This window comes from Canis lupus, chromosome 1 (assembly GCF_011100685.1).
Source record: "Canis lupus familiaris isolate Mischka breed German Shepherd chromosome 1, alternate assembly UU_Cfam_GSD_1.0, whole genome shotgun sequence".
Classification (NCBI taxonomy): domain Eukaryota; kingdom Metazoa; phylum Chordata; class Mammalia; order Carnivora; family Canidae; genus Canis; species Canis lupus.
This window is the reverse complement of record NC_049222.1, coordinates 107,048,702-107,073,105: the sequence shown is the minus strand read 5'-3', so window position 1 is coordinate 107,073,105 and position 24,404 is coordinate 107,048,702. Positions and strand designations below refer to the sequence as shown.

Sequence of the window (24,404 nt, the reverse complement as noted above, 5' to 3'; positions counted from 1 at the left end):
GAGACCCCGGATTGAGTCCCGTATCATGCTCCCTGCATTGAGCCTGCTTCTCCCTCTGCCTTTGCCTGTGTCTCTGCCTCTTTCTCTGTGTCTTTCATGAATAAATAAGTAAAATATTTAAAAATAATAATAATAAAGTCCTTTAAAATAAATAAATAAATAAATAAATAAATAAATAAATAAATAAATGATTACAAAGAGAGAAAAGTACTTATACAGTGGAGAACTCTGGCTGCTGAATGAAATACTCAAATTTAACATGGCTAATAATGAGATAAACTGGTCACATATGCCTCCTAATCTGATAGAGACTGGGGGGTGGGAGGAAGGACACCTGGTTATCTTCTTGTCTCATTTCCAAGATAAATTTTCTTGCCAGCTGGAATTTGAACCCAACCTTGTTCCCTAAGTGAACCCCAGAAAGGGAGAGCAGGTGGTCCAGGGCAAGACACAACACCAGAGACTCTCATCCCACAAACATTTCCTGAGCACCTGCTATGTGCCAGGCCCTTTCCTGGGACAGCAGGGAACAAAACAGATGAGGACCTACCCTCCTGGAGGTGACAGTCTGGGGGAAGGAGGTGGTGAGCTGTTACCCGATTCCCACTGGGAAGAAATGTGAGGCCAGGATCATTGTGAAAACTTTTGGTGGGGGAGGGAAACGGCTTTGTTGAAATAGAACTCATATGCTGGGGGCCCCTGGGTGGCTCAGTCAGTGAAGCATATATATGCCTTGGGCGCAGGTCATGATTTTGGGGTTCTAGGATTGAGTCCCACATTGAACTCCCTGCTCCATGAGGAGTCTGCTTTTCCTTCCGCCCCTCCCCCTCCCCTGCTCATGCATTATCTCTCTCAAATAAATAAATAAAATATATTTTTAAAGATTTTATTTATTCATGAGAGACACAGAGAGAGAGGCAGAGACATAGACAGAGGGAGAAGCAGACTCCCCACAGGGAGCCTGATGTGGGATTCGATCCCTGGACCCCAGGATCATGCCTTGAACCAAAGGCAGACATTCAACCACTGAGCCACCTAGGCATCCCAATAAAATATTTTTTTTTAAAGGAACTCCTATACGGATGCCTGCGTGGCTCAGAAGTTGAGCGTCTGCCTTTGACTCAGGGCGTGATCCTGGAGTCCCAGGATGGAGTCCCATGTCAGGCTCCCTGCATGGAGCCTACTTCTCCCTCTCCCTGTGTCTCTGCCTCTCTCTCTTTCTCTCTCTCTGTGTCTCTCATGAATAAATAAATAAAATCTTAAAAAAAAAACCTCATATACTGTATAGTTCACCTATCTAGAGTGTACAATTCATTGGTTTCTGGTGCATTCCTAGAGTTGTACAGCCATCACCTTAATCTAATTTTAGAACATTTTCATCACCCCCTGGAAGAAATATTGTATTCTTCAGCTACCATTCCCCAGCCTTCCCCCCATTACACCCCCCCTCCCCCCAAAACCACAAATTTCCTTCCTATCTCTTTAGATTCCCTATCCTGGGCATTTCACATCAGTGGACTCATATGATATCTGTCCTTTTGGGTCTGGCTACTTGCACCCAGCAATCATGTTTTCAAGGTTCTCCCGTGCTGTAGCACGTGTCAGATTCATTCATTCCTTTGTCTTGTCAAATAATATTCCATCATTTGGCTATGCCACATTTTATTCATCTGCACATCAGCTGATGGACAGGTAGGCTATTCGCACCTTTCAGCTGTGGTGAATGGTGCTCCCTGGACATTCCCATACAAGATTTTGCATAGACATAGGTCTTTAGTTCTCTTGGGTCCACGCCTAGGAGGGGAATTGCTGGGCCATAAGGAGACTCTGTGTTTCAGTGTTTGAGGAACCACTGGGCTGTTTTCTACAGCAGCTGCCCTACTTGCCATCCCCACCAGCCTGGTGTGGTAGGGATTGGAGGGGATGGAGTGGCTGGGGGCAGCCAGGTGGAAGCCACCATTGGAAGGTGCCCCTTCCCTGCAGGCTGAACTGGAGAATGTATCCGGGGCCCTGAGTGAGGCCGAGTCCAGAGCCATCCGGCTCAGCAAGGAGCTGAGCAGCTCAGAGGCCCAGCTACATGACGCTCAGGTGAGGCCCTCCCCACTCAACCCCCAGCACCGCCCCCACCATGGCTCTCCACCCTCTGCCTTCACCTTATCTCCATTTCCTCCACCATCTGTAGGAGATGCTTCAGGAGGAGAGTAGGGCAAAGCTGGCCTTGGGGTCCAAGGCGCGAGCCCTGGAGGCTGAAGTGGCGGGGCTGCGGGAACAGCTGGAGGAGGAGGCAGCCGCCAGGGAGCGGGCAGGCCGCGAGCTACAGACCGCCCAGGCCCAGGTGAGCAGTCCTGGAGGGAGACCTGGTGGGGCCTCCAGTCAGTCCCAACCCACTCCTCTGGATTCCTCAGCTCAGGGATGGCCCCATTGCCCACCCAGTCCTAGGCCGGACCCCCGGGAGACCCCCATTCTTGTCTCTGACTCTCCCTCAGCCACAGCCTGTCCTTCACCACCCCACTCTGAGCTCCCAAGCCCTTTGTCTTCTCATCCCCATTCCAATCACCTTGGGCTGGAACTCTCTCTGCCCATGGGTCCCCACACACACCCGAATGGGAGCTCCTTGAAAGTGGAACCCATCAAAGTTAGGTCTTGGTCTTCAACACAGGCCAACCTAGAGCCTGGCATATAGGAGGCCTGGAGAAATGTCTGATGAATGAATGAGTGATGACTGCATGCCTCTAAATATCCTTCTTCAACTGGCAGCTTCCTATGCATACTTCAAGATCCATCTCAAATGCCCCCTCTTCCAGGAAGTCTATCTTGAATGTTCTGAACAGATTCTAAATTCCTCCTGTGGGTTCCCATGGCTGCCATGCTGCTTCTCCTTTAGCCTCCACCACCCTGGCCTTGATGCTCAGTCTCCCCCATCAGAATGGAGTCCTCCCCAGGGTGGAGTCCGGGTCTGATTCATCTTCTGGGTCCTGATGGGAGTAATTTTCATCTCCTGAAGAAGCTGAGGTTCATAGAACTCACAACCTCAAGCCTACTCCAAAGCAGAAGAACCCAGTACAACGAGTCCCTTTTCTCCTCAGGCCTCAGGCTCCTTGTCTGGGAAGTAGGGCACTACCAACTCACACCTTGGTCTGGTCACAGCCATGACAGCCACCCACCCTTTCTCCTCATCCCATGCCCCACCCCCAGCTCTCAGAGTGGCGGCGGCGCCAGGAGGAGGAGGCAGGAGCCCTGGAAGCAGGAGAGGAGGCCCGGCGCCGGGCAGCCCGTGAGGCTGAGGCCCTAAGCCTGCGCCTGGCAGAAAAAACTGAGGCGGTGGAGCGGCTGGAGCGGGGCCGCCGCCAGCTGCGGCAGGAGCTGGACGATGCCACCGTGGACCTGGAGCAGCAGCGGCAGCTCGTGAGCACACTGGAGAAGAAGCAGCGCAAGTTCGACCAGGTAGGGCACCTCACCCAACCCGGTGGGCAATCAGGATGCTCACTGGCGCCCCCACGGTCATTGTGTGCAGTCAGGAGTAGGAGATGTCAGGCTCCACTATGAACCTGGGGGGACCCTAGGACAAGATGCTTCTTCCCTCTGTGCCTCTGTAAAATAGGAACCCTTCATCCATCCTGGTTTATGTCTCCTGTCCCCAAATAATTATTGGTAGTACCCACTTTTTTTTTTGTTTTTGTTAACAGAGGGAACTCGTGTATGAGCAGGGGGAGGGTGGGAGAGAACGTCAAGCAGACTCTACGCTCAGCACAAAGCCTGATGCAGGGGATCCCTGGGTGGCTCAGTGGTTTAGCGCCCACCTTCAGCCCAGGGCGTGATCCTAGAGTCCTAGGATCGCGTCCCACATCAGGCTCCCTGCATGGAGCCTGCTTCTCCCTCTGCCTATGTCTCTGCGTCTCTCTCTCGGTGTCTCTCATGAATAAATAAATTAACTTAAAAAAATAAATCTCAGAATTATTTTGAGATTCATCCATGTTTTTGCATGGATTAATAATTCATTCTTCAGGGCATCTGGCTGGCTCACTTGGTGGAGCTTGTGATTATTGATTTTAGGTTCATGAGTTTGAGCTCCATATTGGGCATAGAGAAAACTTAATAAAAAAATTTATAATAATGTATTCCTTTTTTTTTTGTATTCCTTTTTTTTAAACTGCCAAGTATTATTCCTGTATAGATAAACCATATTTTGAAAACCATTAACTTGTTGAACATTTGAGTTATTTCTAGTTTTTGCCTATTATGGATAAAACTTTAGTCTTTCTAATAAGGTGTAGTGGTTTGAATTCACATTTCCCTAATGAGCAATGACACTGAGTGTCTTTCATGTGCTTATTTGCCATGTATACCTCTTTGGTGAATGAAGTGTCTGTTCAAATCTTCTGTCCACTTTTTAAAATTAGGTTGTTTCCCCCTTTTTGTTTTGTTTTTGGGGTGGGAGTTGTTTCTTTCATTATTGGATTGGAAGTTCTTTATATATGGTGAATAAAAGTTCTTTAGCAGATGTATTATTTTGCAACTATTTTCATCTAGTCTGTGGCTTGCCTTTTAATTCTTCATTAGAGTCTTTCAAAGAGCAGGAGGTTTGAATTTTGATGAAGTCCAGTTTATTAAATTGTTGCTTTGTGGACTGTGGTTTTTAGTGTTGTGTCTGAGGAGACTTTACCTAACTCAGTCACAGAGGTTTCCTATATTTTTTCCAGAAATTTTCTACTTTTCAGTTTTATATATATGTTTGTGATCCAGTTTGAGTTAATTTGTTTATATTGTGCTAGTATGGCTCCAAATTAATTTTTTATACGTGGCTTTTGAATTGTTCAGACACTGCTGAAAGAATCTCTTTACTGACTCATTTTTGCATTTATATTAAAAATCGGGTAGTGTCAGTTGTCCATTTTTTTTCTTCTTTTTCAAAGTTCTTTTGCTTTTTCCAGGTCCTTCTCATTTCCACATGTATTTTAGTATCTGTTTGTCAGTTTCTACACACAGAAAGAAAATCCTCTTGATTTGGGATTTTGTTGAATCTATAGATTAATCTGGGAAGAATTGACATACTAACAATACCAAGTTTTCTGGCCTGGAGATGTGGTAGATGTGCCCATTTATTTAGATCACCTTGACTTTTTGTACTTTTCAGTGTACATCTTTCTCATTTTTCATCAGATTTATTTCCAAGCATTTCATATTATTGATGCCATTTTTTTTTACTTTCTTTCTTTCTCTTTCTTTCTTTCTTTCTTTCTTTCTTTCTTTCTTTCTTTCTGTCTATTTTTAAAGATTTTATTTATTCATAAGAGACACAGAGAGAGAGAGAAAGGGCAGAGACACAGGCAGAGGGAGAAGCAGGCTCCATGCAGGGAGCCTGATGGGATACTTGATCCTGGGACTCCAGGATCACGACCTGGGCCAAAGGCAGGCGCTAAACCACTGAGCCACCCAGGGATCCCCTTTTTTTTTACTCTATTTATATCATTTCTGTCAACTTGCTTTCAAGTTTACTGGTTCTTCTGAAGTGTCCAGTCTGCTCTCGGTTTCCTCCAATGACTTTTTTATTTCAGATACCATGCTTTTCAGTCCTGGCCTTTCTAGTTGGTTCTGTTTTAGTTTCAAACCCCTCCTGAAATAACCTTGGGTCTTCACCCACTGTATTCATCTGGTCCTGAAATTTACTAATCTTAACTATGATTATGACTTTAACTATAGTCCTTGCGTGATAAATCCCAGTGATGAGGTCATCTGTTGGTCTGTTTCCATGGACTGGTTTTTCTCTTGACTATGATCCCTGTTCTCTTCCCTCTTGTCAGATCTTGTAAGTTTTATTATTGTTGATTTCTGTGCCTTAAAAAAAAAGCCAACAAAGGTTGAAGTACATTGTAAAAATGGTATACGTGTCTTTTGTACCACTACCCCAGGAGCAAGAAACACTCTTTCCTCTGTCAGGTTTCTAGAATGAGGGGCTCCTCACTTTGATCCACTCAAGAGCTGGGCTGGTCAGGGACACAGTTGCAACTTTAATCCCTCTACCTCCGTCTTGTGTCTCTGCCTTTGTCTGTCTGTCTCTCTCTCTGTCCCTGGCTGCTCCCTCTTCCCCATCCACTTGTACACTCCTTTCAGCTAATCTATTTCCCCCACCCCATCTCCCTCAACCTGGAAGCTCCTGGCAGAGGAGAAGGCAGCTGTCCTGCGGGCGGTGGAGGAACGTGAGCGGGTTGAGGCGGAGGGCCGGGAGCGCGAGGCTCGGACCCTGTCACTGACTCGGGCACTGGAGGAGGAGCAGGAAGCACGTGAGGAGCTGGAGCGGCAGAACCGGGCCCTGCGGGCAGAGATGGAAGCACTGCTGAGCAGTAAGGATGACGTCGGCAAGAACGTGAGCAGGGGCCCCCACTCCACAAGACACACGTGTGGACAACTGCATGAACACCTGATGTTGGGAGACACAGACACACATGTGTGCTCTTATGCATGGATCGCAGAATCATCCATCAGAGTTACATGTTCATGCCAAGCACAGAATGATAGGAGAGCTGCTGACCAAACGTACATGCTCACATAACATACACAGAGTGTGAGGAGAATCTTCCACCAGACACATATGTTCATACACACATGCAGGAAGTAAGGAGAGCCATTCCTCAACATGCATGTTCACATACACATGCATAACAAGAGGAGAATCTTCCAGAGAACATAAAGAGAATTTACACACTACGTGCAACCTGAGAACCACACCCCAAACATGAGTCTATGCACATGCACACACCGCACGTACCATACATACCACACACACATACATTTCCTCACACACACCACACATGTACCACACATCGTGTGTACATACTGCACACACACCACACACACATAAACCCCTCACACACACCACACACATCACATACACATATACCTTCTCACACACATATATCCCCTCACACATCACACACATCCCCTCACACATACCACATACCCAGTGTGAGGACATCCCACCTTGCCACCCTCAACCCCACTGAGCACATAGAGGCTCCCCCCAGGTCTCTCTCTTCCCCCCTGAATCACAGGTCAATGAGTCTCCCAGGGCCAACAGGGAGTCCCCTAGGCCAGTCCTCAGTCACCACTCACTCAGCCCACATCCCAGCCTTCTAGAAAGGTCCACCACACCCTCTATTGTATCCATTCTGCCCAATAAATATACTTATGGAGCAGCAGCAAGGACAGGCCCAGGGACACCCACTACCCTGACTGATGATAGGAGGCACTGACAGGATTTGTGTTTCAGTGAGGCTCTGAGCAGACACACTTCTAGTGCCCTTTCTTATTGCCAACAACACACTCTCATGGGTGCAGCAGATAAGGGCTTTATCTTCTCTATACACTCTGGTGTTGATCTGATAGAGCTTTCAGCCAAGTCTGGAGGGAACCCCTGAACCCCATGACATACCCTTGGCCTGCAGCCCCAGGGATACCAGAGTTAAAATCCAGCTCATGCTCAAACTACTAAGGTCTCTCCTTTGGGAAAACTGTCAAGTTATTCATGGTTACTCCAAAAGGCCTACTTTGTTCGAATAGGATGTTGATGGGAGAAAATTTACCTCCTTCCTGTAAACAAAACTGATTGGCAGGTGCCAAATAGGAAGGGAGACCTGTTGGCGTCTTCCAAGGGCAGGAGGTAGACACTGGCACTGATAAGAATTTCCATGAGGTTCTTTGGGCAGTAGTGACACATAGATACAGTCCCTGCCCCATGAAACTCACAGTCCAGTGTAGGGGGTGGACGTTGCATAAGAAGACACATAAGCTCATGTTAAATGACTGTTGTGACTAAGGCTGGGTCAGAGAGGGGCTCGGGGCAGCAGCTTGGGTAACAGAAAGGCCCCGACAAGCAAGGGACGCTCCTCTGAGAAGGTGACAGTTAAAGGAGAGGCATAGGCACGGGGCTTGAGGTCTCAGAACTCATAAGCCCAAATATATCTTCCAACAGTGTTTGGGATTTTAATTTACAACTCCCCGGAAGTTCTGGGAACCCTCATGCTGAGAAAAAAAAATCACAGTAGGTGGTGGAATGGTACTATCCAGGGGAGTCCAACACACAGCAACACTCAACTCTGGAGCTATGTGCCTCCAACCCAGATCCGCACAGGATTCCCAGAGTTGAAGCTCCAGGGAAGTCAGCACACGATGCAAAAATCTCAAAACCCACGAGGATGTAATCCACTGTGAGTGAGAGTCAGCTGGCCTAACAAACACTTAAACCAGATTCTCAGGGCCTGCAGATAACAGAACTTGCACACATCGGTTATTAATGAATTGTTTTAGGATGATTCGGCAGGAGACACAGAGTAACTAGCTGCCCTGGGCAATGGTGAATGAATGAGCAAACCAGAATGTGCGCATCAGCTTGTCCATTAAAGCTTCCTTCACTCTGTCCTCTGAGACCTCCGAGAGATCTAGGATCCTGCCCCCCTCCCCCACCTCCCCAAGACCCAGGAGCCCAGAGCTCACCTTCCCATCCCCCCAGGCGCATGAGCTGGAGCGATCCCGCCGGGCAGCAGAACAGACAGCCAACGACCTGCGAGCACAGGTGACCGAGCTGGAGGATGAGCTGACGGCAGCCGAGGACGCCAAGCTGCGGCTGGAAGTGACCGTGCAGGCTCTCAAGGCACAGCATGAGCGCGACCTGCAGAGCCGAGATGAGGCTGGCGAGGAGAGGCGGCGGCAGCTGGCCAAGCAGGTAGGAGACCAGGCTGGAGGCTGCAGGGCGCCTGCCCACAGCTGGGAGGGCTCTGGTGCCCAGTGGCTAAAAGAGGAGACAAGAAAGTCTTACCTACCTGCTGCTCAGTGTTTCTTCCCAAGGCCTTCCTGTTCCCCAGCCTTCATCCACCATAACCCCTGAACCCACACACATGTCCCACTGACCGACTGACATGCCCTGGATCAGACATCACCGCTGAACCATTCACCCAGCCCCCCACCCACACACAGCCCCCCCACCAACCAACGCTTCTATGCAGCCACATCTGTGTCCAGCTTCTCCATTTGCCCAACTAACCCTTTCCAGCAACTTCCTCTCCCCAGCCGCTCCCAACTTCCCCAGCCTGCCCAAGTGCTCATCCATCGTTCATGTTCCAGCTCCTCTACACCCCTCTATCCACAGCCTTCCTCCCTCATTCATTTACTCATTCCCCCTTCCCTGTGGTCTGCAGCATCCATTTCTGACCCATCCAGTGGAGGGCTTTCTTGTGGTCTGAAGCTGGCTGGCACTGAGTGCTGAGCATGGGAGGGTCAGGGCAGCTCTGAATGTAGAAAGACCTTCTGGAGCTGTGCGGGAATGGGCTGCAGGGGGTAGTTGGGAGCAGAGCAGAGGCTGGACCAAAGGCAGGGAAGGATAAGCCCAGAGCCAGGGCTCCGGTGACAGAGCACAGAAGGAATGGCGCTGCTGGCCTGGACAGGGGCTGGTGGGTGGACATCTAGGTCACTAGCATGTAGAGGGAGGCTGGACCTTCGTCCCCTGAGCCTACCCCTCCCATCCTCCCCACAGCTGAGGGATGCAGAGGTGGAGCGGGATGAGGAACGCAAGCAACGCGCCCTGGCTGTGGCCGCCCGCAAGAAGCTGGAGGCCGAAGTAGAGGACTTGAGAGCCCAGAATGCGATGGGGGTGCAGGGCAAGGAGGAAGCGGTGAAGCAGCTCCGCAAGATGCAGGTAGGGGTTGGGCTCAAGCCCACCATGAGCCAGTCCCGCTGTTCCCCCCCACACACACCTCCTCTGCACCGTTCTGTAAACATCCAAGCACCAAAGGCTCACTTGTTCCTTTTTATATTTTTTATTTCCTTTACTTAGGATACTTAGTTGTTTTTTTTTTTTTTTTTTTTTGGAGTCCAAATTCCTCATTTTACTTAATTTTTGAGATGGAAATGCCTTAGGGTTCCTCCCCTAATATGAAATCTATACCTGGTTGTTTAAAAGAAATTGGAGGGTGGGGGGAAATAGGTACCTGGCTGGCTCATTTGGTGGAGCTTCTGACTCTTGATCTCTGGGTCGAGAGTTCCAGCCCCAGGCTGGAGTAGAGATTACTTAAAATTTTTTTCTTTCGGGATCCCTGGGTGGCGCAGTGGTTTAGCGCCTGCCTTTGGCCCAGGGCGCGATCCTGGAGACCCGGGATCGAATCCCATATCGGGCTCCTGGTGCATGGAGCCTGCTTCTCCCTCTGCCTGTGTCTCTGCCTCTCTCTCTCTCTCTGTGTGACTATCATAAATAAATTAAAAAAAAAATTTTTTCTTTCATGATAATGATGTGTCCGTGTAACGTCTAATTTTTTTTTTTTAATTTATGAGAGACAGAGAGAGAGAGAAGCAGGCTCCATGTAGGGAGCCCTATGTGGGACTCCAAGATCTCAGGATCACACCCTGAGCCAAAGGCAGATGCTCAACCCCTGAGCCACCCAGACGTCCCAAGTCTAATTTTTTTTTTTTTTAAGTATAGAACTGGGCTGTCCAATACAGCCAGCCCCATGTGGCTATTGGGCATCTAAGATGTGGTGGGGCTGAAATCCAAATCACATGCTGGATTCTGAAGACTTAGTACAAAAAAACAAAACAAAACAGTAAACTATCTCAATTTTTATAGTGATTGTAAATGGAAATAACATTTTGGATAGGTCAGGCGGAATAAAAATATTGTGTTCAGGGATCCCTGGGTGGCGCAGTGGTTTGGCGCCTGCCTTTGGCCCAGGGCGCGATCCTGGAGACCCGGGATCGAATCCCACGTCGGGCTCCCGGTGCATGGAGCCTGCTTCTCCCTCTGCCTGTGTCTCTGCCTCTCTCTCTCTCTCTCTCTGTGACTATCATAAATAAATTTTTAAAAAAATATTGTGTTCAAACTACTTTCAGCCATTTTTTTTTTTACCTTGTTAATGTGGCCACTAGAAAATGTAAAACAACATATGTCCTTGCTATATCTTCCCAGTGAGCAACACGGGGATAAAAAGATCCCTCCCCAAAAAGTAAAAATTAAAAAAAAAAAAATTAAAAAAAAAAAAAAGTAAAAATTACCAATTATGTCATCCCTGAGAAAAAGTGCCTGCACTGAAAAGCTGTTACTAGCAAGCAAGTAATAATATTAATAACAGCGATGATCCTTAATAAGAGCAATGATCCTGCTAGTACCACCCCCAGCGCTATCCTCACCATCCTTTCAGAGTTTTTTTTTTTTTAAATAGTGATGGACATCAAGTTTGGGTTTTACTTTTCTTTAAGCGCTATTGAAGAGAAAAGCCTTACACTGGCATCTTTACACACTTAGTGGTGTGACCGCATAGTAAAGTGACTAGAAGTGTAAATTCTGAGGCCAGATGGCCTGGGTTCAAGTCCTGACAATGCCATTAACCACGCTCGGCTTATTGCGGAACCTCTCTGCGCCTCATTTGCTTCATGTGTCCACTGGGGAGGAAACTAATCCCCACCAGCTGGAGTTGTGAGGATTAAGGGAGTCAGTACATAAAAGGGCCTGGCACGCGAATGATCAGCAAGAGTGTGCCAGCATAATTATTACTGCAGAGTCCAAATACTACACCCATTTCATGCTGACTTTTAATTTTAAGGTGTTACTTATATAAACTGGAGGTAGCCGAAGCCCAGAGATGGGGAGGAGCTGGGGCCGGCTGCAGGGCTTTGCTTGTTTTCCGGGAGCCGAGGAGCTCCGAAGCACTCCCGCAGGGCAGAGGCGAGGGGAGGGGCTTCCCCGTGAGCCACCACCTGGCCGCACCGCTCACATGCTTTGTTCGGCCCAGACCCAGATGAAGGAGCTGTGGCGGGAGGTGGAAGAGACGCGCAGCTCCCGGGAGGAAATCTTTGCCCAGAACCGGGAGAATGAGAAACGCCTCAAGGCGCTGGAGGCAGAGGTGCTGCGGCTGCAGGAGGTGAGGCCTGGATGGGCGTGGCCCTGGGAAGGGGTAGGTGGTGGGCGGGGCGCTGGGGATGGGGGGGCGGAGCCCACAGGCTGGGCTCCAGGGCACTAGGGAGCCCTGGGAGGATTCTGAGCAAAGTAGGAGGAGCTTGGAGTCAAGGAGGCTGGAGAGAGGATAAAGCCTGAGCTGGGCCGGTGGGGATGCAGGGAGGAGGCACAAGAGTAAGGGTGGGCATGGATAGGGCTGTGGGTTGTAAGGGGGCAGAGAAGGTGAGGAGAGCCTGAGGGTCAGGCCTGGTGCCTGGGGAAGCCTGGAGCAGGAGCAGGTTTGAAAGGAGATGCTGAGCTCTGTGAGGCCATGCGGAGGGGGAGGGGCCTGGGGCCCGGAAACTAGAGGTGGTGGGGTCAGGGGCTCTGTGGAGACGTCTGCCTGTAGATAGAATTTCATTCCAAGGCTGCCCAGGGATGGGATGTTCATTTGCACTGAAGACAAGGCCAAGAGACCTGAGGTGTGAGGGGCAAGGAGGTCCCATGCTAGGATAGTGTCCCATCGCCACTGCTGACTACCACCCCTCTCTATCATCACAGGAACTGGCCGCCTCAGATCGTGCCCGGCGGCAAATCCAGCAGGAGCGGGATGAGATGGCAGACGAGGTGGCCAATGGCAGCCTTAGCAAGTGAGTGGCCAGTTGTAGTGTGTGGGGCAGAGCCCGGACCCTGGCCATTTGGCCTGCTCACCCTCCCCTATTCCCGTTGTCCTTAGGACGGCTATTCTGGAAGAGAAGCGTCAGCTGGAGGGGCGCCTGGGTCAAATGGAAGAAGAGCTGGAGGAGGAGCAGAGCAATGCGGAGCTGCTCAATGACCGCTACCGCAAGCTGCTCCTGCAGGTGAGCATAACTGTCACTCCCTGACGGCCTGGGCCTCCGCTGACCTGGGACCATAATCTTCAGTCCTTTTATTCAATAGGTAAAGGAGAAGGGGATATCTAGGTTGGGTTTTCATGGTTGAATAGGAGTTTTTGAGGGTGGTGGGGGTAGGCACTGATGCATTCATTCACTTGTGTTTCTGAAGCTTCTCAAGGGCTGGATCCAGACATGAATTATGTGGGGTCTCTCGGTCCTCCAGAGTTCCCTGGGAACATAGACCTGGAACTCAGTGTCTATGGGTGGGGTGGCATGTGTGATAATAGAAGTATGTGGGGCCCAGCAGAGAGACAGACAGAGGTAGAGAGAAAGGGAAGGAGGGAAAGAACTCTCTGTAAGAATCATAAAATATGTGGAAGGAGAGATATTTGCTGGGATTTGAAAGCATAAGTAGAACCTAGACAGACAGAAAAGCATATTTTCATTTGTGTATTTATTTATAAATACTGTTGGAAGCTTCAGGTCCTATTCTGTGGGGTGCTGGGGACCTGGTGATGGATCATTCCAGGTCTCTGCCTTTAAGGAGACAGACTATCCCAATACAGAAGTATAAATGAAAATGGAGGAAGCACAGGACACTGTGAGGAGAATACTGACCCAGCCTGGAGGTTAAGGGGCTATCAGGGAAGACTTCCTGATGGAGGAGATATCTTAAGAAATCTTGAAGAAAGTGAAGAGTTTAGGGCAGCCTGGGTGGCTCAGAGGTTTAGCGCCACCTTCAGCCCAGGGCATGATCCTAGAGACCTGAGATCAAGTCCCATGTCGGGCTCCCTGTATGGAGCCTGCTTCTCCCTCTGCCTGTGTCTCTGCCTCTCTCTCTCTCTCTCTGTCTCTCATGAATAAATAAATAAAATCTTTAAAATAAAGAAAAAAAGAGTTTGTCAGGCAGACAATGGAGGGATGGGATTTCCAGAGAGAGAGAGACATATGTCACCACTATTTCATTAATTTTTTGTTTTTAATTTGAGAGAACATGTGAGCCTGTGTGAAAGAAGGGGGTGGTGGGAAGGGGCAGGGAGAGAAGGAGAATCTTAAGCAGGTTCCATTCCCACCATGGGCTTGATCCCATGTCCCTGAGGTCATGACCTGAGCCAAAATTAAGAGTCAGACACTTCACTGACTGAGCCACCCAGGTGCCTCTCATTAATTTTTTTTTAAGATTGTATTTATTTATTCATGAAAGAGAGAGAGAGAAAGAGACATAGAGGGAGAAGCAGGCCCCATGCAGGGAGCCCAATGTGAGACTCGACCCTGGAACCACGGGATCATGCACTGAGCTGGAGGCAGACACTTAACCACTGACCCACCCACCCAGGTGTCCCAATTTTTAAAGACACATTTTGAGGCCTCTCAGGAGCCATGCCCTACCACTGCTGTCAGGATTCAGAGAAGAGTAAGACCCCAGCTCAGCCCTTGCAGAGAACCTAGACCAGTAGGAGAGGCAATCATACTCCAGGATGATGACCTCACTCAGAATGAAAGCCCAGGGATCCCTGGGTGGCGCAGCGGTTTGGCGCCTGCCTTTGGCCCAGGGCGCGATCCTGGAGACCCGGGATCGAATCCCACGTCGGGCTCCCGGTGCATGGAGCCTGCTTCTCCCTCTGCCTGTGTCTCTGCCTCTCTCTCTCTCTCTCTCTCTGTGACTATCATAAATAAATAAAAATTTAAAAAAAAGAATCTCTGCCTCGCCCTCCCCTTTAAAAAAAAAAAAAAAAAAAAAGAATGAAAGCCCAGTCATAAAGGCTGCACACTCTAGTCCCTGGCCAAGGGCAGCTCAGACCTTATCTCTAACCCTTTGTCATCCCTGGTTGACTCTGCTCTATCCACACCAGCCTTCTCGCTATTCCTTGACTCTGCCAAGTTTATTCCTACCTCAGGGCCTTTCCTTTTGCTATTCCCACCTACTGAGAGAAAGCTCTTACACGAGACCACCCATGTCTCATTCCTTCAGAAGAGCCTTCCCTGACCACCCTGGGTGAAACAGCCACCCTTTCTCCCACAATTACCCTCCATTCTTTCTGCTTTAATCTCCTTCAGATCACTTACTGCTACCTGGCACTATATTATATACTTACCTGTTTGTCTGCTGTCCATCTCCCCAACAGAATGTGAGCACTTTGAAGGGCACCTGAGTGGCTCAGTTGATTAAGCATCTCTTGATCTTGGTTCAGTCTCAGTTTCAGGGTGGTGAGTTCAAGTCCCATGTTGGGCTCCATGCTAGGTGTGGAAAGCTACTAAAAAAAAAAAAAAAAAAAAATAGGGCAGCCCTGGTGGCTCAGCGGTTTAGCGCCTGCCTTCGGCCCAGGGTGTGATCCTGGAGACCCGGGATCGAGTCCCACATCGGGCTCCCTGCATGGAGCCTGCTTCTCCTTCTGCCTGTGTCTCTGCCTCTATCTCTTTGTGTCTCTTGTGAATAAATAAAGTCTTTAAAAAAAAATAACATAAGTACCTCGAGAGTAGGGCTTCTGTCTTATCACTACTCTATCCCCAGTACCTAAAATAGTGCTACATGCTCATTAGAAATGAGGTAAGTAAGCCAATCCATGCTCTGGTGAAGGGAGCATAGGATCCTACAAGCATACAAGGAATGATATGACATAACCAACCTGCATCCTTGGTTGTTGATGAAAAGGAGAATGTCTTTAAAAATCAAAATGGGGGTGGGGTGCGCCTAGGTGGCTCAGTGGGTTAGCTGTCTGACTTCAGTTCAGGTCATGATCTCAGGGTCCTGGGATCAAGCCCCACATCAGTCTCTGTACTCAGCACAGAGTCCGCTTGGGACTCTCTCCTCCCTCTACCCTTCCCCTCTGCGCATGCATGTATTCCCTCTCTCTCTAAGTAAATAAATAAATCTTTAAAAAAATCAAAATGAAACTTTAAAAGACACAAAAAGGGATTTATAAGAAAATAGCAAATATTGAAGAGAAGCAAAGAAGATCCAACATATGGTAATGGGAGTCCCCAATGAAGAAGACCCAGGCAGGGGGACAGACCAAACCTGAGAGAATAATACAAGAAATTTCCTGAAATAATATAGCTGAAAGCTACATACTACAAGAGCACACTGTGTACACAGAAGATAATGACCCATCAAGACCAATACCAAGACAGATGCTAGTAAAACTGCACAAGTTGGGGGGGTTGGGGAGTGGCTATCCTTAACCATCTAGGAAAAAATGAGCACGTGATCTACAAGGAAAAGGAAATTAGATTTTTTTTTAAGATTTTATTTATTTATTCATGAGAGACACAGGCAGACAATGGAGAAAGAGAGGCAGAGACACAGGCAGAGGGAGAAGCAGGCTCCATGCAGGGAGCCTGACATGGGACTCGATCCCAGGTCTCCAGGATCACACCCCGGGCTGAAGGCGGCGCTAAACCGCTGAGCCACCCAGGCTGCCCAGGAAATTAGATTTTCATCAGATTTTTGAGAGCAAGATTTCGTGCTGCAAGAAAATGGGAGGATATAGCTAAGATTCGCAGAGAAAGATGTGAGCTGTGGATTTTGCATCCAGCAAGACTTCCTTCCAAGCATAAAGGACACAGATGAGTTGTCAGCATGCAGCAGCTGGGGGGCCATGTTCCCACAAGTGATTCCTGAAGAATCTATGACAGAGGTGGTTCTCACACTGGCTCCAAGGCTGGCAGCATCAGAATTACCTGGGAACTTGCTGGAAACGGAAGTTCTCTGGCCTCAGCCAAGCCAAAGTGAGTGAGGAATGCCAGAAGTGAGGCCCAGCAATGTGTTTTAACAAACCCTCTGGGTTCTGAGGCTTGATGTGTCTGAGGGCCACTGCCCAGAGCCCCAGGTTCTGGTAATTCTCCAGTGTGAGAGCATAATGAACATGCAGTCTGCTCACTGTTCTAAGATGGAGTAAAGGCTGAAAAGGGGTAAGAAAGGCAATGGCTATCTGCTCAGTTGTGTGCAGTGCAACTATTCTTAAATTAAGAGAATGGGCAAATAAGAAAAAAATTGTATTACTGTATTGAGTAATTATATTGGTAATTCGCATTGTGTTTTCTGAGACCATCCCATGGGATAAAGCACAAGAGAAAAGACACAATCTTTGCATTCTGTTGCCACCCGCGTCCATAAGCATGTGAGCACCTAAATGTAGATGTGTCGTGGGCAGAGGTGAAATTAAAACCAAAGAGAACTCTGTGGTTCTGAATTTGACTGGGACTTGTTCACAGGGACTATTTCTGCCCATCAGGCCTAAGAACAAGAACCAATCCAGCAGTGGTGAGCAATCCCTGCTACCCAGGTTTGTGGTCCAGAATGCCATCTCCTGCTCAAAGAAACCGGAGCTTCTTTACAAATGGCCAATTGCAGATTGGAGACAGGAAATGAACAAGAGGAACGTGGAGCATCTGATCATACCATGCCCTAATCTGCTAAAGCTGCCATAACAAAATACCACAGATAGCAGTTGGGGAGATGGGGTGGGGGATCACACAACAGACAGTTATTTCTCACAGTTCTGTTAGCTGGGAATCCAAGATCAAGATGTCAATGAGGTAAATTTTATTCTGAGGATAGCACCTCTTTTGGCTTGGAGACAACCACCATGTGTGTGCCTATGCAGAAATTAGAGCACTCCCTGGAGGCTCCTTATAAGGGCACTAATGCCATCATGGGGGTCCCACCCTCGTTGCCTCATTTAACCCTAATTACCTCCCAAAGGCTCATCCCAAGATACCACCATAATGGGGCTAGGGCTTCAACATAGGAAATCTGGGGGGACACGAGCATTCAGTTCATAACACATTTATCAAGGGAGCTAGCATAGTTCTGCCAGAAAGCACCTATACATCAACCGGGAGAGGCTCCTGGTGGCCACAGATGGAGCCATTGGAGCTTCTACAAGGAAAATAATCACAACCGCTTTAAATGTATCTAATCTGTTTAAATCCATCAATTCACAGTGATTCAATACTCATTAATAATTATATTAGTTTCCGGGATCCCTGGGTGGCACAGCGGTTTGGCGCCTGCCTTTGGCCCAGGGCGCGATCCTGGAGACCCGGGATCGAATCCCACATCGGGCTCCCTGCATGGAGCCCGCTTCTCCCTCTGCCTGTTTCTCTGCCTCTCTCTCTCTCTCTCTCTGTGACTATCATGAATAAATAAATAAAATCTTTTAAAAAAAATTATATTAGTTTCCTAGGGTAGCTGTAACAAAGTATGCCAACCCAGGTAGCTTTAAAACGACAGCAGCTTCGGAGCACCGGGGTGACTTAGTCAAGTGTCTGACTCTTGATCTCAGCTCAGGTTTTGATCTCAGGGTTATGAGTTCAAGGTCCACACTGGGCATGGAGCCTACTTTATTTTTTGAAAAGATTTTATTTATTCATGAGAGACAGAGAGAGAGGCAGGGACATAGGCAGAAGGAGAAGCAGGCTCCATGCAGGGAGCCTGATGTGGGACTCGATCTCGGGTCTCCGGGATCATTCCCTGAGCCAAAGGCAGACACTCAACTGCTGAGCCACCCAGGCATCCCTGGAGCCTCCTTTAAAAAAATAAAGTATAAGGACACCTGGGTGGCTCAATTGGTTAAGTGTCTGCCTTCGGCTTGGATCATGATCTCAAGGTTCTGGCACCAAATCCCAGGTCGGGCTCCCTGTTCAGTTGGGAGTCTGCTTCTCCTTCTCCCTCTGCTCCTCCCCCTGCTTTCTCTCTCTCTCTCTCTCTCTCTCTCTCTCTCAAATAAAATCTTTAAAAAGTTTTTTAAAAGCATATGCTAATCACCATGTCAATGTGTTCCTGTGAGGGCACAGTGAAATAAAGTATGAATCAGACTGAAACTGACTCACTTCCTTAGCCCCAGCACAGGACCTCACTTGGAGTACGAGCTGAATAAATAAACAGGGACTATTATTAGGGGTGTGTTTACACATTCTCAATGTAGTAGCTGCTATTTGTTGAGCTGGCATTTCTTAAAATTATTCCACACGTCACCTGTATCAGAACCACCTGAGGTGCTTGTTGAAAATGCAGATTCATGGATCTGCTAGAAGCAGAATTTCTGGAGAGTAGGACCTGCAGTCCTCATCTTTTTTGCAAGCTCCCCAGATGATCCTGGTGTGAAAAGAAGTGTCATAACCTTTCAAATAGACTCATTCACAGTCCAAGGTAGAATTTATATCATTTAAACAAGTTTGTGATAGTCTTGTGGACTTACTAAAATAGCAGAAAGCTACCCAAAAGGTTAAAACCTGGGGCTGGCACTGCTGTTGGCTGATAAGCCAACCAGAAAAAAACATGCTGACATTTATTGGGTATTTAGTATGCACCAGCCTCTGTGCTGTTCACTTCACAATTGTCAACTCATTTAATTGTGGAAGGTACCTGAATTTACCTACCATCTTCCCTCTGAGACTCCACCATGACAGTTCTGCTTTTCCCACTGCTACAGGTGGAATCACTGACTACAGAATTGTCAGCTGAGCGTAGTTTCTCAGCCAAGGCAGAGAGCGGGCGACAGCAGCTGGAGCGGCAGATCCAGGAGCTCCGGGGGCGCCTAGGTGAGGAGGATGCTGGGGCTCGGGCCCGCCAGAAGATGGTCATTGCCGCCCTGGAATCCAAGCTGGCCCAGGCTGAGGAACAGCTGGAGCAGGAGAGTAGGTAGGTGGGAGAAGAGGGCACAGCTGGAGGGTGATCCCCACATTCTGGTCAATGAGATGAAGGAGAGCTGTTTCGAAACATCAAAAAGGCATCATAATGTTAGTGAGTGCTGATTTCCTATATTTTTTAGGATACTCTAGGCTGCAAGTAACTACAGTCTCACTAAGAATATGATTTAAACAGTAATGTAGGGGCGCCTGGGTGCTCGGTCAATTGAGCATCTGACTCTTGGTTTTGGCTCAGGTTATGATCTCAGGATCATGGGATCAAGCCCCGTGTTGGGCTCCAAACTCAGTGTGGAGTCTGCTTCTCCCTTTCCCTCTGCTCCACCCTGATCCCACACACTCTCTAAAAAAATCTTCAGGGCAGCCTCAGTGGCGCAGCGGTTTGGCGCCGCCTGCAGCCCAGGGCGTGATCCTGGAGACCCTGGATCAAGTCCCATGTCAGGCTCTCTGCATGGAGCCTGCTTCTCCCTCTGCCTGTGTCTCTGCCTCTCTCTCTCTCTGTGTGTCTCTATGAATAAATAATTAAAATCTTAAAAAACATAAAAATAAATAAAAAATAAAAAAATCTTCAAACAGTAATGTAGCAGTTAGCTCTGGCTGCATAACAACCAACCCTAAATTTTAATGGCTTAAAACAACCACCATTTATTATTGCTCATGAGTATTTGGCTGGCTGATAGGTTTTGCTGATCTGAGCATGAGGGCTTCATTCACAGATCCGTAGCCATGTCAACTAGATGGATTTGCTGATCTTGGTTGGTCTCTCATTGCCTAAGGCCATGCCTGGGACAACGAGGCTAACTTATCTCTGCTCTAGGTTGGCCCAGGATTGTTCACATGGCAGAGCCCAGGTTCCAAGACTGAGGGAAAGTGTTAGAGGCTTCTTGGGGCCTTGGACGGGTACAGTGGCATTTCTGTCAGCTCAGATGTAAGGGAATGGTGAAATAGATTCTGTCTCATGGTGGGAGAAGCTGCAAAGTCCTGTTGCAAAGGCTGGAGGATAAAGAAAGAGGTGAGAACTGAGGCCATTTCTGTCCCAGGCAGAGCACCAGCCTTAGGGACACATATGGGAGCCATCAGGGCATTTGGAGGAGTGCAACTGGTCCTGGGAGCCTGTGACTCAGGAGAGGGATGGGGAGGCAAGAGCCTTGAATGCCAGGTTGAGGAACTCCATCTGGGGGAGATGGGGAGCCATGAGGGTAGGGGTTGTGAGCAGGGGAGGGGCAGGGCCAATGCAGGTTGTAGAAAGTACCCCCACCTGGGGCCAAGTTGGGAGCAGACTAGAGGTCAGACTGGGAGCTGGGGAGGAGGCCGGGTGATGGTCCAGGTGGCAGGAGATGAGGCCTGAGCTGGGGCTTGGGCGTGAGGATTGACACAGATGGAGGGGATGAAAAAGAAAGTTGGAGGCAGAAGAGGTGGAGCTGATAGGCTGTTGTGGGTGTAAAGGAAAGAGGGCAGTGTTTGGGGCTAAGTCCTAGTGAATTTGGGGGGAACAAGTTGAGTTCACTGGGGAACATGATGAGCATGAGAGGTGTCAGGGACAGGCAGTGGGAAGCAGCCCTGGATGGGCATGGGAGAAAGTATTCTCATCCCAGGGCCTGGCCTGTGGCCCAGGGGCTCATGGGAGATGTAGTTTAGGGTCTCTAGGGAGGACTTCCAGAGGCAGATGAATACATGGGTCTGAGCTTTCCTCTGTCCTATTATTCAGATGGAGAAACTGAGCCTCAGAGGGTGTTAAGGACCTGTTCAGAGTCACCCTGGGAGCAAGGAGTGGCCAGGGTATCTGTAACTAAATGAGCCTCCCCCATTGCATCCCCTTCCATGACTGGAGCCCTCCCACATCCCCCAGCCCTGTGCCTTCCCCTCAGCACATCTGGGGCTGCTGTGTACAGTGGTGGCTGCCGAACACTGCCCATCACTAGGGCCCCATCACGTGGAGTTCACCCCAGGTGTGATGGTCCATGCAGGAGAGGGCAGATGAGCCAGGACCACGCCGGGGATGGGGAAATTTGGGAAGGAGAGGGATAGGCTTTGAGGGGAGAGGAGGTGAAAATGGCTGTGGTGTGTGACCTGCAGATGTAGGTGGAGCAATGGGAAGCAGGAGGAGGAGCAGGTTGGGGAGAAGGCATGGAGCCTAGCGAGGAATGTGAGGGTTGTGCGGGGTCTGGTGGACGGCCCAGGGTGGGGGCCGATCCAGGCTGGAGCCCAGAAGATAGATTTAGCAGTCATGGGGCTCTTGCTGGGCGTGGGGACCTGGGATGCAGATGGGTGTGTCCAGGGAAAGCATGTATGTGAGAGAGGGGAGAAGCAGCCAGGGGAGCTGAGGGGGAAGCTCTGGGCTTCCAGAATGTCACCCACATACTTGTGGACAGTGCAGAAGGGAGCTGAGAGGGAAGGGACAGGCCAGGTCAGGTGGGAGAACACAGGGTTGAGCTGCGGGCTAGAGGACAGAAAGGAGGGGACAGGACAGAGTTTAGGGGGCAATAGGATGGGGTTTGGGTACTGACAGGCTGGTCATGGGGCCAGGAGAGAAGAGGCAAGGATCACACCCCAGATCTCACCTGGGCCTGGTGGTCAGTGAGTCAATTCCCTGAGAGGAGGTCTAGGAGTGCGCAGTGGGGTATGGTGAACTGGTTCAGGCGTGAAGACGCTTTTAAGAATGCAAGGCATCTTGGTTTCAAGTCAAGGACTAGATGCCCTGGAGTCAGAAGCCTGGGAGCCTTGTCTAGCCTGAGTAGCTTGTGGGAGCCACTTTAGGGTGGGAAAGAGGGAAAAAGGCCATTCCAAAAACAGGATGGCAGCCATTGGACGAGGCTGAGGGGACAGAACCCCACTGGCCCACCTCTCCTGATTGTCTCCTTCATGCTTCTCTCCAGGGAGCGCATCCTCTCAGGCAAGTTGGTGCGCAGGGCTGAGAAGCGGCTTAAAGAGGTGGTACTCCAAGTGGAGGAGGAGCGGAGGGTGGCTGACCAGCTTCGGGACCAGGTGAGCAGTTGACATCAGTCTTGGGGGAGCAGTGGGGGACGGGGGGCAGGAATGATCTCCACTGACAGAGAGACAGCCCATCCCATCCATGGAGGCACTGCGTTCCCATCACAAGAGGCAACTTGCAGCCACCATCCTGGTGCAGCAACATAGATCTAGAATCTGTGACTCTGCAAAGAATCTAAATTGTGGAACCTAGGCATGGTCCTGGTGGGGAGCTGAGGCAACCAGAGAGAAGGAAGAAGTGAAACCCTACCCAGAGGCGAGGCCGGGGCTAAAATCACAACATGTAGTGTTTACGGAGTGCCTTCTATATGCTGGGCTCTGTGCAACAGACATAATGTGTAGTACATTTAGTTCTTATCAGAACCCTACAAGGTGGTTTACTAGTCTTTTCCCTCTTATTCAGGTGAGGAAAATGAGGCACAGAAAGGTGAAAGAACTTGTACAAATTACTGAGCTCGTAAGATATGGAGTCTGGGTTCAAACCCCAGGACTCTGGCTGCAGAGTCTGTGCTCTTGATTATTTACAGAGCAGCATCTGTGCCCCAAGTACTGTGCCACGTGGTTTCAAAATATTTATGTATAGATGTCTGCGTTCTCTCACCAGCCCCAAGGCACAGGTGGGAAAATAGAAACTTTGAAAGGGGACACAATTTGTGCCAAAGTCACACAGTTAGTAGAGACAGAGCCTGCATCAGATCTGTCTGACTCTAGACAGAGTCGCCGTGCCTTTAAAAGCTCAGCTGCGGCTTATTTGCCTTTCACTCCACAATTACCAGGTACCCAATACTGTGTTTGGCATTGGAGATAGGGTTGTGAACAAACAGAAGGTTCCCGCATTCACATTTGTAGCATAGGAAAAGAAAGATACAAACCTATGAATAAGGAAAGATGATGACAGACTGAAAGGCTATGAAGGAACAAGAGAATGAAGAGAGGAGATGGGAGAGGATTAGGGAATACTCTGTAGATTGGGGGTAGGGGAGTGAGGTCAGGAAGACCTCTCTAAGGAGCTTACATATGAATTGAGAACTGAAGGGAGAGAAAGAGTCAGGCAGAGGTTGGGAACAGTAGGTCCAAGGCCGTGGGGGTGCAAAAAGAGCAGTGTGGCTGGAGAGAATGGGGAAGGAAGGTTGAGTGATAAGAAATGAGGCCAGAGGGGTTGGTGGGAGGCAGATCATGAGTGTCCCATTCATGGTGATAGAGGGCTTTGGGGAGGGTCTTAGTGAAGATGATCTGGCCAATGGGTTTATGGAAAGAAGACCCTGCATGGCCTGCAGGGATAGGGTCTCGTCTGAGGGCCACTGGGGAGTCACGGGAAGGCTTTGAGCAGAGGAGAGACATGGTCAGTTCTGGGCATGGACATACCCCTCTGAGGCCAAGTGGGGGACAGCCTCACACTTGAAGCTGGAATGGAAGCTGGCAAGAGGATGGAACGGGCACCTGGGTGGCCCACTGGCTGAGTGTCTGCCTTCTGCTCAGGTCCTGATGCCAGGGTCCTGGGATTGAGTCCTGCATCAGGCTCCTCGCAGGGAGCCTGCTTCTCCCTCTCACTATGTCTCTGCCTCTCTCTGTGTCTTTCATGAATAAATCATAAAATACTTTTTAAAAAAAGGATCTAGAACAAAGCATGAACAGAAGGCAAGGCACAGAATGGTGTGGGGAACAGGAGGGATGGGGCTCTGGGGGCCGAGGGAGAGGGTGAGGACGGCCCCTGCACACTCAACCCTGCCCTCTGCACCCACCAAGCTGGAGAAAAGCAACCTCCGGGTGAAGCAGCTGAAGCGGCAGCTGGAGGAGGCCGAGGAGGAGGCGTCCCGGGCTCAGTCGGTCCGCCGGAGGCTGCAGCACGAGCTAGAAGATGTCACAGAGGCCTCGGAGTCCATGAACCGCGAGTTGAACACGCTGAGGAACCGGCTCCGGTAGGGCTGCTTACGCATGCACACCCACTTGCCCCTGCCCTCCGCCCTTGT

At 49.4% G+C, this 24,404-nt stretch overlaps 1 protein-coding gene across 7 annotated transcripts in view; it reads left to right on the top strand.

Annotated features, from left to right (window-relative positions):
• MYH14 (myosin heavy chain 14) overlaps window positions 1-24,404 on the top strand; it is a 101,897-nt gene that overhangs the window by 76,665 nt on the left and 828 nt on the right. For all 7 annotated transcript variants that reach the window (XM_038528106.1, XM_038528105.1, XM_038528108.1 and 4 more), the window contains 12 exons: window positions 1,984-2,088; window positions 2,183-2,335; window positions 3,196-3,444; window positions 6,152-6,364; window positions 8,507-8,719; window positions 9,527-9,688; window positions 11,775-11,903; window positions 12,479-12,567; window positions 12,654-12,777; window positions 19,230-19,438; window positions 22,320-22,428; window positions 24,181-24,353. In XM_038528106.1, coding sequence (XP_038384034.1) covers window positions 1,984-2,088; window positions 2,183-2,335; window positions 3,196-3,444; window positions 6,152-6,364; window positions 8,507-8,719; window positions 9,527-9,688; window positions 11,775-11,903; window positions 12,479-12,567; window positions 12,654-12,777; window positions 19,230-19,438; window positions 22,320-22,428; window positions 24,181-24,353 — 1,928 coding nt within the window. The remainder of the gene's footprint in view (window positions 1-1,983; window positions 2,089-2,182; window positions 2,336-3,195; window positions 3,445-6,151; window positions 6,365-8,506; window positions 8,720-9,526; window positions 9,689-11,774; window positions 11,904-12,478; window positions 12,568-12,653; window positions 12,778-19,229; window positions 19,439-22,319; window positions 22,429-24,180; window positions 24,354-24,404) is intronic.